The sequence below is a fragment of the Mytilus trossulus genome, chromosome 14, assembly GCF_036588685.1.
Source record: "Mytilus trossulus isolate FHL-02 chromosome 14, PNRI_Mtr1.1.1.hap1, whole genome shotgun sequence".
Taxonomy (NCBI): domain Eukaryota; kingdom Metazoa; phylum Mollusca; class Bivalvia; order Mytilida; family Mytilidae; genus Mytilus; species Mytilus trossulus.
Window position 1 is genome coordinate 68,783,467 of NC_086386.1, and position 15,226 is coordinate 68,798,692.

Sequence of the window (15,226 nt, forward strand, 5' to 3'; positions counted from 1 at the left end):
ATTGTACAAATAAATACCGTAGAAAGGCTTGTATATTTCTCACTGGTACATAGTCCCTTCTCTCAGAAAATTTTAATTAATTTTAAATAATCTTTTTGTTACTGTTATCAAAGGTCTAATGAAACTCAGGTAATTTAAAAAAATTATAGTCAAACCGGCACTTGGTTAAATTGGCACCTGGTCAAATCGACACCCTATATAGTCAATTTGTCACCCATGTTAAATATATATTTTTAACAGTATTTTAAGCAAAAAGAGTAAAAATAAGAAAGGGGTAGCCAGATAAGTTTTTAGTATTTAAGCAAAAAGAGTTATTTTTAGTACCTAAGGAAAGGATTGTCTGAAAATATTTACTTTCACATTTTTGGGGGTTCATGTACATTTTGTATATATTTATTTTTCTCCACTAAATGTGTATGTTCCAGACCGTATGAGTATTTGCACCGTATGCATACTTTTTCAAAATAATCTGATTAATATCATTAAGAAGTTGCTTAAGTTTATAAGTTACAAATGCATGTAAAGTTCATTTACAGCTCAACATAACTAAACTCTCAAATTAAAATGTAAAAGTTCCAAAAGTAATATGAATAAAAACGTAATTTTTTAACTAATACAAAAATTCACGCTTATTAAATCTGTTCATCATGTTAATATCTTGTATTTAGCTTGTCGATCAGTAATACATTAATTGAATTATGATCATAGAAATTTACATTATCGGAAGTTAACATGATGTGGAACTACAATTTTAGAATATTAGAAACTTTATAAAATAATGCAAATGCAAAGGAACATGAATGAACTGCAAATATGTAAATGTAAATAATTTATCATTAATTGTGGTAGTAAGTCACCATGGGAGAGAGTACCAAAATAGGATTCAGATATTCAATTAAACAAATATTTAAATTCAATTGTTCAATTTATTCATTTGATCCATCTAAAAGTAAGTGTAATGATAAAAATTTATAAAAACTAAAAAATAAAGATTGTGATAAATGGTTAGCTCGTACTGGACCATACATGTTAACTCATACGGTCCGACCATACGAGTATTGTCAGACTGTACAAGTATATGTATACCGTCCGGAACGTATAGTCCAAATACTCATGGTCTGGAACATGTATTTTTATTTATATATATGAGGTATATTTAGGAATTAAAGGTATTGAATATTCATTTTTTATGCATTTTTTAACCAGTTGAGCATTTTACAGGATTGTTGGTTTGATGTTGTTTAAACTGTCCTGAAAAAAACACCTAAAATTAGCTATTATTTGGCATGAAAGTTAGATTTATTGAAAGGGACTCATAGTTTTCCATTTTATTTTTCTAATTGTTTCATTGTTAAGTAACAGCTTGGGTAAGGGCTTCGTTGTTTACCTTTATACACAACAACTAATTAACTATGTACTTTGTAAAAGTTATAAGTTGATTGAATAGAAAATATTATAACAAATATTATTGGATGCCAAATTGACTTCAAATAGGTGCCGATTTGACTATATGCCGATTTAACCAGGTGCCGATTTGAGTTGAACATTTCAAATCCTCTGCGATCGTTTGCTGTATTTTCTTGAGAAACCCTGTTTTCGATCATCAAACAGAAGTAGAAACTGTTTTAAAATGATTCTATAACGCTTCATGATTGTTGAAATAAGTTTAATTCACTTAAAAAACAATTTTGAAACTTTGCGATGTTTTGAAAGGAAGTTTAAAACGCACAAGTAAAAGAAGAAATTAACCGGTGGAAGTCGAAATCCGTACATGACAGATATCACTATAATACCATTTTGAAAATAAAAAAGTTCCATCTGTTTGTAAATAAGTCTTTAATATACCTATCACATTAATGTTTGAAGGGTCTAAGCTAATACAAACCAATTTTAAGTCGGTATGAAACATCAAAATGGAATGAACAATAACCGATTACGTTTTGTAGTTTATAAATTCTAAATGCATTGAACAGAAAGGAGGAATTTGTAATGAAAGGTAAAGTTTTTATATTTATCACTTTTAATTTGATATTAAATAGAAATAACTTATTAATATGGACGAGTTAAAATAATTAGTTTGAAAAATCATGAGAGCGCCCTCTACAATATCAATATCAAAGATGGCGGAATGTAAACAAACAACCTCGCCGGGAATATTGAAGTTGTTCTCTTATTTCTTGCTAATTGTACTATTTAGTGTGCATCCCCACTGGAAGGTCCAATTGTTGAGAATAAAAGCGCAGACTATACAAATTCCTATGGACAGGTCAACATTTTTGTTGTACTAAATAAAATAAAGTATGTAAACTGGTTCCCGTCCGACTAACACACTTTGTTCTAGTGTAGCGGAATACAAGCAGATACTAGTTAGTTTGTAAAATAGTAAATATGAAACCAAGTGCTGTAGGCGGAGGCAATAATCAACTTCCTGTTGTTCTGGTCAATAGTAATGGAAGAATGCCGCTGACGCGTCATTTTCCAAAAACTATGGCACTGACAGAGACAAAATAATGTGTGAATTAACATTGAATTTTACCGTAACATATCAAATCTCCTTCTGGTGAACTAGTTTGCTGATAAATCTAGAGGTTTTTTTTCATAAAAAAAGCACAAATATATATAATACAATAAATTCATGATCATATTTTTAATATATCAATATTGTCAAACATCAGCTGTTCAACAACAAACAAAGAATTGTGTGCCTTGCACTAACTCAACAGAAAGATTCATATTGGGACTATGACCTCAGAGTTAATAGAAACAACATACAGATAACCTGATAATTGGTTAATATAGACTTACTGCTTCTTGTTTTATAGCCAAGCCAACTCCTGTCTTTGAAAGGTATTTTCTGTAGATCTTGACCTAGCTGTAGAGCTCGCTCTGAATTAGCAAAATAAAAAAATAATCATTGATTACTTAAATTTAATATTATCATGATTATAGATTTTTTCAAACTATCTTGATACAAAAGCAAGATATTATAAAAACTCATAAATAGATGCTAGAAGATTTTACATTGTCTCTGTTTATTTTTTTGTCTCCAGTTTTGCAGATTTGTGTAGATATAGAGCTTGACATACTTAGGGAAGACATCAAAAGTTCAATGTAGGATAAAAAACTTAATTCACATAGTTTTTCTCGCTGACCCCCCTACCCCCCTTCTTAACTTAATTTTGGAAAAATTGATTTACCGACATGGATATATGTAAAATAGATTTTAGATTTACAAAACTTGAAGCAATGTTGACCCCCCTACCCCCAAACTAATTGATTTAAGTTTTTTATCCTTCATCGATCTTTTAATGTCTTCCCTTACCATGTATTGCACATGTATACACTGTACATTGTACATGTATGTTAAAATTGAGAAAAACGGGGAATGTGAATTTTATAACATGTTGCTATCATTTGTTCGAAGAAAGACTTACTTCTGAACTTGACGAAGTATTTTAAACATTTGTAACTTGTAAAGTTACAATATTACTACAGAATTTTTTCATTTTAAATGGATAATTGGATTATTATATTTTACTAATATTCTAGTTCTCTTTACTATTAAAACATTGAACATGTTTAAAAATATTCTAATGCACAAAAATAAAATCATCTATCAGAGTTAAAGTTCAACTAATCATCAATTTGCCGTTTCAGAATCTAATGCATTCTGGGTAATATTTCTAAAAGCGTACACCAAATCCTTGTAATTAGTTTAGAATCCATCCAATGGTGTAACAATATTTTCATTTTCGTATACAAACAATGAGATTACTCATAGTCCTTTAGATTCTGAAAAGGTGAATTATTCACTGTGGTCCTCATCAATGTGTTACATCCTATTCAAGAGTACATGTACTTATTTATAAGGCTTAAAATTACAATACTAGTACGTTTTCTTATAACTTACCTTTGAGCATGCTTCCCAGTTTTGGTTTGGCCTTTTCCAGAGGACTTTCATTGAATTTATTACAAATACCAACTATAGCACCATTATTTACCAGATCCTGAAAAAAATCAAATTATATTCTGAGTTATACATGTATTTATGAACCACACAGTTTGTAGGAACAAGCCCAGAGCAATTTGATGATTTGACCATGTAGAGACAGTAACCCCAATAAACAGTCTTGTATATGTGTATAGAAATTAGTAGTGCTTTTGCTAATAAATATTCCTAATATGTAAATGAGAATTGTACCATGTGATTATAGCTTGAACTAGACTGGCTTGATATCGTTAAAATCTTTAAAACACGGATATTATAAGTTGCCCGTCACAGAGTCCTTGTTTATAATCACTCTGATATTTCCGCAAAGTTGCCAGGCAGTCAAAATCAAAACAATGAACGCAAATTTTAGTAAGTAAATTTTTCGTGTTCACGTGAGTTTATTCTTCTCAAAATAATGCCATTTTAACTTTACGTGGGAACCTAGAGTTCAACGACTACACATACAAGGTTTGGACTTGCTTATTCTTTGGACATCCAAGTTTCAAGTTTCACCCCGGCAAATTGTTTTTCTAATGACCGTGTTAGCAAATTTTCAACACGAAGTTTGCAAATTTGATGTTTCGGCCATTTTAGCCTGTATTTTATACTGCAATGTTAAAAGCCTCTCGCTTCAATTTTCAAAATAGCTCGAGACCTTGATTTTTGCAACGACAGTCATTATGTTACATTTAAATGGTGTATATTGTTGTGTATATTTATTTTCTGCCCCAGCAACCAGTCTATCACTTAAATTAAAGTTAAAATAACCATTTTTACAAAAATCCCTATCATTTCAATATAATTTCCGTGACCCGTATCCGATTTCAATAGTATAATATTCAGAATAAATGAGCAAAGTGGCGTTGATTTCTGGATATGAGTTGTATTTTTTAAAGTTCAATTATTTGAGTAAATCTATAGTGAATGTATTGCTTAATTTATTCTTCATCCAAGAACAATTATTTGATTGCTTCACATATTATAAATATATCAACCTAAAATACATCTTTCAAGATGTCATAAGTAGCGCCATCCATGCCAATCAAAATAGAGGTTGAAAAGTGAAGATTATGGTATGTATTCCAAGAAGATTTCAGGAACTTTTTTCCCATATTTTTAGGGCCAAAATTATGATTTAGTGAACCAATTCCTTTAGTCAAACCAACAGAAAGGTATCATAATAGCCATTTATTTGTATACAAGGTACATATGATAAACATGTTTTCTTTTAGACTAATAACATATTGTATAAATTCACAATGTCATGACAGTTAGATCATGTTACAACTGATTTTGTTGAGTATGTAGGCAAAGGTAAGATCCTGAGTTAGTTAGCTTCCCAGCTGAACCTTGAAGTAATTGTTTGGTTAGCTAAACTATCCTCATGTAAGAGAAGACTACGATTTAAAAAAAAATGATTTTTTTGATTTTTTAATTAGTTATTAGTGGCTTTGAACTAGCTGTCAGATAACTCTCAGATCTGTTCCTAGTGTCTTTTTGTTGTCGGGATGAACAAGAACCCGGCTACGTCCACTTGTATTTTGGTCCATCTTGTGAGTTAACCTTTTTCAGTCAGAGCTCAGACATAAACAAGTCGATTTTTGTTTTTGACTTAAATAAGTCGAAACATGTATTTATTATAAAAATGTAGTTTCAATTTTAGACTTATCTAAGTCAGAAAATGACAGACTTGTTTAGGTCTATATGATGACTGATGTACCCATATTTTGACTATTTTATTAATTGTTACTGTTTATTTAACGCATCATGTAAATGTAGCAGAATTTGATGAGACTGTTATTAAAGTGAGAGGGTTAGCGCTATAGAACCAGGTTTAATCCACCATTTTCTACATTTGAAAATGCCTGTACCAAGTCAGGAATATGACAGTTCTTGTCCATTTGTTTTTGATGGGTTTCGTTTTTTGATTTTGCCATGTGATTATGGACTTTCCAAATTGGTTTTCCTCTGAGTTCAGTATTTTTGTGATTTTACTTTTTATGTTGGTGAAAAAACTTAAAATGTTACTTTGTGGCCAAACTACACCACCTATGACAGCAAAAACCTGTATTAGAGTTCACAAGGACTTGAGCTATCTATATTTAATTATCTAATTGAACATCCTTACTAAACACAGATGTTTTACCTCATTAAATGTGAATCCAGGTGGTTGCATTGTAAGGTCAATTAACATTATCTCCGATTTTTTAGACTCTCATTCATATTTTTCTTTAGAAGACAAAGCATTGGCTTTCAATGTTGTCATTATTTGATTTTATTTGACCTCCTTATAAATATGCGTGGGTCTTCAAGTTAACCAATTTTTATCATTCATCGACTTGTAGGAGTCGATATTTGCAACTTTTTGATTCTGGTCAATTATTTCTTGTTTAACAATATTGGACTTATTCAAGTCATATTTTGTCTTACATTAAAGGGAGACAAATCCTAAAACTTACAAATTTAGACCTCTATGAGTCAAAAGCAGATTCAGACTTATTTATGTCTGAGCTCTGACTGTTTTTCAACTGATTTTTATAGTTCGTTCTTATGTTGTACTGTTATACTACTGTCCCAGGTTAGGGGAAGGTTGGGAACCCGCTCACATATTTAATCCCGCCACATTATTTATGAATGTGCCTGTCCCAAGTCAGGAGCCTGTAATTCAGTGGTTGTTGTTTGTTTTTTGTGTTACATATTTGTTTTTTGTTCATTTTTTTATTTAAATAAGGCCGCTTGTTTTTTCATTTGAATTGTCTTTCATTGCCATATCAGGGCCTTTTATAGCTGACCTATGCGGTATGGGCTTTGCTCATTGTTGAAGGCCATACGATGACCTATAGCTGTTAATGTCTGTGTCATTTTTGTCTCTTGTTTCTGTCTGTAGGTCTAAGCTACTTAGAATGGAGGGTAGAATACATTACCTAACACATGTAACAATGACTTCACTTTACAGCTAGCAAGCAAGCTAACCAATAATATTACCTTTAGCTATACATTCATTGAAATATAATTTACCTCTGCAATCTGATCTTTTCCCCAGAAAGCAGCATAATGAAGTGGTGTATTACCATGCTCATTGACAGCATTTATGTTGGCCTTGTTGTGTAGTAACTGAAATATAAATGCATTTAACAAAGTTGTTAAAATGTTGTTTTTCTATAGTTTGGTAAAGTATACATGTACATGTACAGTAAGGTTGGTTAGATTGGGATATTGAGTTCATGCACGAGTGAACTCAGTCATTAGAGCCATTGCAGTAGCATTTTGCCAAGTGAATAATATTGCATTGTATTAATTATATTATTTATTTTCAGATATATGTAGACCACTAGTACGGGGAAACAAATACAAGCTGCTCAATACCAGTGTATTTATCTGAACTTTCCACACTATTATACTCATATTTATAATAAAATGTGCACTTGTTTCTGCAAGTGGCGTCTCCCATGTGAATGTTTGTGGTTATTTGAAAAATATTTTATGTTCGCGCCAGTTTACAAATTAGAATTTAAAATATGAGTTAATCAGCTGTTCTATCAGGTTTGTCAAATATTCAACGTAAGCCTAAATATCAGATTTGAGTATTAGATTTTCTCATTATTATAACTAATTGGTTTTTTTTTGTTCTGAATGCTGATCTGACAAGTCAACTTCTTTTCGAGTGATTTTAACAGTTTGTTCTTATGTTGTGCTGCTTTGTTTCTCTTTAGTCCAAGATTTAAATGGAGGATTGATCTTCACAAACTTGTTCGACTCAATACATTATATATACATGTATCATGTAATTTCTACATGTTTAACTCTATACTCTAATTTACCATCATTACTATATCCCTATGTCCATGGCTTGCTGCCAGATGTAAGGCTGTGTCATCTCCCATGTTAGTGGCATTAATTCTAGCACCTCTGGCAATCAGCATGTCCACTATGTTGGTCCTTCCTTCCCGTGCTGCCCAATGCAGCAAACTAAATCTATGGTCATCACTGAAAAAGAAAAAATACACATATGTAAAGATATGTTTTATAGGTTCAATCTCTATATATATACATATACATGTACTTATATATGGTTGTTTTGTACATGCTATAAACATGTCAAACAGACACAGACTTAAAGGCCTTCATGATCACATGTTACGATATAATACATGTAGCAACCCCAATGTATTCTGTATGACTATGTTAATTTGCTTCTTGAGAAAATCTGATAAAAGAAGCTCCAGAAATGTATGCAGTGCTACAAGCTCTTTTGCTAAAATTGGTGCATTATAACCAATCCAACTTGGATAATTACTATGTAAAAACCACTTTTCATAATTTCCCTAATTTGCATGGATTTTTGCATGGATTTTTATAAAAATAATTACATTGGTGAATTATCATGATTATGCAGCATGTGCTAATATAGCATTTGAGCATTAATAAAACCTTAAAAATATATTTTCTATTGAATTTCATATACTGATTTAACTGTTGAGAGTGGAGAAATATTGTAATACACAAGTTATAGTGGTGAAATCTGTTTCTCTCATGATTTTTATCCTTCCCTTTTAAAACATTTTAAGAAAGTTGTGTACTTTTAATGTGACGTCATCAGACATTGTTGTCTTTTTTCATGACCTCACAATTAAATTTCGACCAATCATTTGCTTAGAACAGATATTTTACCACTGTCTACAATGTTCTAGTGAGGAGAAAAGATGTTTTTCTCACAAGGATCAAGATAAATTGTGAAAATTGCACAAAAATGATAGATATCCATAACTTTTTAATACAAACACGACATAATAAGAAACTACAAGAAAACTACAAGAAAAAAATATTCACATTAACACTACTGTAACAGGCACAATATGGATATATACATATAATTATGGTTTCATAATTATTATACATGTACATGTATGCAGGTGTTAAAAGGTGTAAATACAGTGCTGGATAAACAATAGCATGAATGGTGATAATAATTTTAACTTGTTTCCTTCTCTTAACCTCAATTACATGTATGCATCATTTCCTAAATTAGTATATACAATTTCAGGAAACGCTACATTAAAATTTAAACATGATAAATAAAATATTTTAATATAATTGCAGTTTGAAATGAAAAGCTGTCATATTTTTCTAATGAAGTCTTCCCTGTTGCTGTTTTCCCCACTTACAAAAGACTTATAAAAACAATGCAAATGTTTTAAATTTACACTAAAAGCTTTATATCATGCACAATTCAAAACATGAATATGCTATTTTTTCTTTTCTTGCTTTGCACATGCAAATGACAGGAGAAGCCAATTTTAGAAAAAAAAAGTTTTTAAAGTTTATTTTATGTAGCATGTATTTTATGTAGGATTTTTATCTTATAGCATGTATAGTTTTGACTTTTATCTTTATTGCAAAACAACTTGAAAAGTTCATATAAAACCAAGATAACAGGATAACTTGTTAAGATAAAACTATAAATGAGCTTATATTTTAATTGCAAAGATCCAGCTGACATGCATAATCTGGTCAGTAAAATTTTGAAGTGAAGAATAGGGTCTATCATGTCCATTTGCTTCATTAAAATGACCATTATCATGATTATTACAAAGCTTATCAGCAGCTGCTTTCTATCATTGCACAGTATTTGAACATGATTAAAAAAAAATAGAGCTGATTTATGATTATCTTAATTTCATTCAAATATTGCAAAGGCAATTTAATGGTAAATTTCACTAATGAAGATAAACTGATGAATGTTGATAAAATATTAATTAATGCATTGCAAGCAACGAGCAAGGCCATACCAAAAAAAAGAAATGTTGGGTTTTTTATTTTTTGTCTACTGATGGACCAAATATCTTTGAGGTGTCTGGTGTTTAAATTTACAATACATTTTGTATAATTATGCAGCATAACTATAATTCAAAATATACTTGACTTTAATTTATGCACACATGATATCACTTAAATTATAGTTTTTATGTGATTAGTGCAGTGACAGACTACAAAAAATAATCTTCATTGAAGAAAATAAAGGAATTGAAAAAATTTGGTGCTCAGCCTCAAACATTAACAAACAAGACATTTATCATGTTTATTTGGTGTAGTCCTATTACAGATACATGAATCACATTTAAGTTGTGGAATTTACATTTTTTTGTATAAAGAATGTGTGCATATATATACATATATTTAAAGTACATGCATTTTTTTAACCAATTACTTCTTCTTTTTTTTTTTTTATCAAACTCCTCTTTTTTTACTTAATTAAATTGATAAGCTTTTTTCATCCTGACATTCGTTTAATACAATTTATTGATTGACTGGCCAAATGTATTGTTTATGTTAACATTTAACATTTAACCTTAAAAAAATAATAGCCTCTTTATTTCACACTTTAAATTATATCATCAAAATTCCATAAGGCAAGTGGTTGTAAACAGATGCATATTTCCTCACACTAACTAACATTCTTGTGTAATGAGAGGATATACTGATAACTTCTGTCATAAGTGAGATAGTAGAAATACTACTGCTCATTCATAACAGTAAATAACTCCCTAAGGGAGCATAAAAAAATGATATTTAAAATTATAAAATCGGTTTAAAATGTTACATTAAAAATTTTGTATTATTGAAATCTAAATGATTACGAGACTAAGGTATAAACCACTGAAAAGTTTAAAAAAAAATCCATAATTAAAGTTTACAGTTGTTGGTTTAAAGCATGCCCTACATGAACCCCTGTGTTAACCATATCCTTGTAAGGAATTTGCATAAACCAATCAACATCAGTGGGAATCTGAATCACAAATGGGGAACCTAAAGGGGCAGTTTCATACCATTTCAAAAATACACATATTTAGAAACTGAAAATGGTAGCAAATATCTATATTTTCCTGTTTCATAAACAAAATGTAAATTAAAATTATTTTAATAGTAGAAAGCTGTAAATGATCCCGAAACATGCAAATATTTCCTTACCCCTGATTCAGATCATTTTCTGTGTTATCAAGCCAAACTCGCACGTGAAATGCATTTCCTTCTCGCACCTGAGTAAAAATGTCTTCCATACCAAAATACTGTTTGACTGTTTATCTCGATTGAAAGAATGCAGCAAAGTCAATGTAAACAAACTGCAGTGGCCAAGCCCCTAACTCCAACCGGGCTTGGTTTAGATACGAAAACCGATAGTTCTACCAAATAATAAATCAAGTTATTATTCGATCACACATGGTGCCTTTAAAAACGTGTCCATGCTTATTTTCAGTCAATTCTTGTTCAACTTTTTAAGAAAAAGCTCATTTATGTGGATCTTCCCATCCCAAACTGGCCTCCAGATTATAGAAAGTGTATCGGAAAGCCAAGATAATTTTGCACAACGAACCTTAAAATGAATCAGCCAGTGTGTACTGTAAACAAGTAAAACAGTCATTTTCATAAGGTAATCTAATCAGTTAGCAAAATAAAGATGAGTACTACCGAATAGATGAGATATCAAATTATTCTGGGATATGATTCCATGTAACCAATGTACATTCCTGTGTGTTTTTTCTTTTCGGTTATTATCTTTTCTATATACGGTAAAAAAGAAAACTTTCTTCCGTCTGCAGTGCGATACCTTTCCGAAAAAAAATCAGATTGACTGCATATGAACTGAGACTACTATTAAGTAGTCTCAGATATGAAATAAGATCAAATAACCGATTTAATAAATTAAATTATATCATTTTTTAATCTTTGTTTCTCTATTTCTATGTGTCTTATTTTTTATTGCATTTACTTAACGTTAACCTACTAACAAACTTTCAGAGAGCTATGTCTCTTTCGTATATATACAGAGACAACTTAGTAAATTGAAAAAGTCCAGTCCCTTTATAAGTCCTGTATTCATCAATAAAAGCAGATGACACAAGGTTATGGCCTTGCACAATCACCCCTTACTTCTATTAAAACAATCTTGAAAAGTTAAAAAAAAAAAAAACTAATTTCGAAAATATAGATTGGGTAGCAGTATTAACATGTATGAAAAGTTTAAAAAAAATCTAATTTCGAAAATATAGATTGGCTAACAGTATCAACATGTATATACCAGAGACATATAATTTCGAAATTAGATATTTTTTTTAACTTTTCAAGGAAAATCTCTCGGCGCGAATGGATGAAAAAATCCAGTCCTTTTATAAGTCCTGGATTCATCAATAGTAGCAGATGACACAAGGTTATAACCTTGCACAATTACCCCTTACAGGCGCGGATCCAGAGGGGGGTTCCGGGGGTTGGAAATTCCTTTTTTTGGACGATCAATGCATTTGAATGGGGACATGAAGTTGGAACCCCCTTTTTGTCCAGGGTTAGGAACCCCCCTTTTTAAAATGTCTGGACCCGCCCCTGCCTTACTTCTATTAAAACATTTTTTTGTGATATTAAGCATAATGCTCCAGAAAGTAATCTTTAAAAAAGTTGAAGATTTTCTGTACCTAAATCAGAAGAAAATTAGGCATATCTTTAGACATTTTGTAGAATTTATATATTTTTGATGTTCTGTACATTTTAATAAAATTCGGTTGACATTCACGATTTTTCGACTCTGTACACTACACACAGGCACAACTATCTTATCTAACAGAATGTATCATTCAAATGAATGCATGGTCCTTTCATAAATCTGGTTCCCGATTTATGTGGTGCAACTCGATCATCATACAAAACCGTCTACTTTACAGCTAATTTCCTAATGCATGTAAAGCAAACATTTGGTTGACTTGCTTGCTTTGTTTGTATTATTGTTTATGCAAGCTTTGAAAATAAGATTGACATCTTTAAACAATATATATAGACATAGTTGAACCTGTATATATAATATTTGAATTTAATTGGGTGTTATCCAAATGATTGTACAATATAAAAACAAAGCAAGCAAGCTAACTAAAGTCTTGTTCTACATGCTTTAGGAAATTAGCTGTAATGAAAAAAGGAAACTATGCTACACATACTTTTTCAGCAGCTTCCTCGTTTCAGTGTGTATATTTCACAACTGGTTTGCTAGGCGGCCGCAGTGTGTTTATACTCACATTTTATATTTCAATCATGTTTGCATACCTGGTGTCTGATTGATAAAATATCAATCACATAGTCTAGTTTGGTAGGCGACATTCGTTATCATATGAAAAGGGAAGTGGTATATAGTTACGACATAAGGAACATATCTAATATCATTTGTTAAACGGTTATTCCATAACGGTTAACCAACTCGAGCTCATTTTACATTTAATTTGTTGGATGTGTACTGATTGATGCTTTATTCTGGGAGAACATAATTTATTTACATTGTGCCTTAACTAATAATACCAGTGCTCTTGCGTCACTCTTAATTCATGTAATATGCTGTTTATATCAACTGAACAGAAATGTGAAATGTTCGACTAGTCTTGTTGGATCGATCTTGAGCTATAGTTCTGAGATAAGGGGGTTTCATCATGCCAATGACATCAAGTTGAATTGGATAATAACCAATTTTGTAGATTTGTATACTTGAAATTCAAATTGGTCATTTGCCACATATTATTAGAAAACAAAGAATACGTAAATCGGTTGAAAATTGTTACCTCGAAACCTCCATTTGTATTTGATGTATAAAATGTTAGTTGATGATGCGAGTGAGAATGGTAAAACAAACTGGGCGTTATATAAATGATCTTGGTTATAAAAATATTTAATGGTATAACGGTTTGAACCCAAAAAGTGTAGTTTTTTCATATGATGTTTTGAAACTCAATGATATAAAGTTTTTACAAAGTTGGCGTTCAAGTGTGTTGTATTGTGAAAAATTTGATATTTTGAAAATGTTTAAAATTTAATTGTGTTTGGAAAAAATATTTGCTTCTTGATGTCAATGTTAGACTTTAATAAATATATGTGATCATATGTGGTTCATTTAAACTCAACATTGCAATTGGAAGATATAACAACGTATAAAAAAGAAGATGTAGTATGATTGCCAATGAGACAACTATCCACAAAAGACCAAAATGACACAAACATTAACAATTATAGGTCACCGTACGGCCTTCAACAATGAGCCCATACCGCATATAGTCAGCTATAAAAGGCCCCGATAAGACAATGTAAAACAATTCAAACGAGAAAACTAACGGCCTTATTTATGTAAAAAAAAATCATCGGAACGAAAACAAATATGTATACACATAAACAAACGACAACCACTGAATTACAGGCTCCTGACTTGGGACTGGCACATACATAAATAATGTGGCGGGGTTAAACATGTTAGCGGGATCCCAACCCTCCCCTAACCTGGGACAGTGGTATAACAGTACAACATAAGAACGAACTATAAAATGATCAGTTGAAAATGGCTTAACTCATCAGATAGACAAAAAATACAAGTGGACGTGGCCGGGTACTTATATATCCCGACACAAAAGGACACAATGAACATATCTGAGAGTACTCGTAGTTATCTGACAGCTAGTTCAAAGCCACTAACACAACTAATAAAATAATCATGCCTCTAAGACTAAACGTACCTAGTATTGAAAGACTATATCAATGTTGCAGTAATATGAAAACCATTGAAAATAAGTATCATTCTGTAATGATTTTGTACTTGTCTCGTAATATGTCAAATGGTTTATCACTTATAATAAAATGATTCAAACATGTTCAAGAATTGTGTTATTAAAACTTGTTGTTTGATAAATGAAAACTGGAAACAATGCTCACAATTGATAAAGTAGATTATAAGCGTTATTATTATTTTGTTCTCGGTTTTCATTTATATTATTTCGGTTTTTTTTAGAGCCAAATAAAAATAGTATGCGTGGTTCCAGTTACATCTAAAAAAAAAGATATGGTAGGTATGTAGGGATTTATTTTTTATTCCATGTTATTATTTTACATGGTCTTTGGCAGCAACATTCTGACTTCAACAGTGCTTACCATTTAGGGTGGGCTTAAATTAGCAATAAAAAGTAGGATAGGTATGGTAACTGGAACCACGAATATATTCTTATTTGGCATTAGTACAGTAAAACTGGTATTCACTATATGGGACGATGATAAATTATTCTGATTCTGTTAAAATTTTCAATGATATGACAATTTTTATTTTTTTTACCACATGTTCAAGTTCGGTTATTTTTTTTCCATTCAAAGAGAATGGTAAGAGTATGCGTAATGAAAAAGATTTACAACAGGTGCTCAGTTAGTTCCCACATTAATTCAGAT

At 30.9% G+C, this 15,226-nt stretch overlaps 1 protein-coding gene across 4 annotated transcripts in view; it reads right to left on the minus strand.

The window, feature by feature from the left end:
• Positions 1-11,323, minus strand: part of LOC134697132 (integrin-linked protein kinase-like) — a 32,865-nt gene extending 21,542 nt beyond the window's left edge. For all 4 annotated transcript variants that reach the window (XM_063559187.1, XM_063559185.1, XM_063559186.1 and 1 more), the window contains exons 1-5: positions 10,961-11,323; positions 7,813-7,978; positions 7,010-7,105; positions 3,911-4,007; positions 2,806-2,886 (exon numbers count right to left, since the gene is read on the minus strand). In XM_063559187.1, the coding sequence (XP_063415257.1) occupies positions 2,806-2,886; positions 3,911-4,007; positions 7,010-7,105; positions 7,813-7,978; positions 10,961-11,049 (529 nt within the window). In that variant the 5' untranslated portion in view covers positions 11,050-11,323. The remainder of the gene's footprint in view (positions 1-2,805; positions 2,887-3,910; positions 4,008-7,009; positions 7,106-7,812; positions 7,979-10,960) is intronic.
• Positions 11,324-15,226: the final 3,903 nt, after the last annotated feature.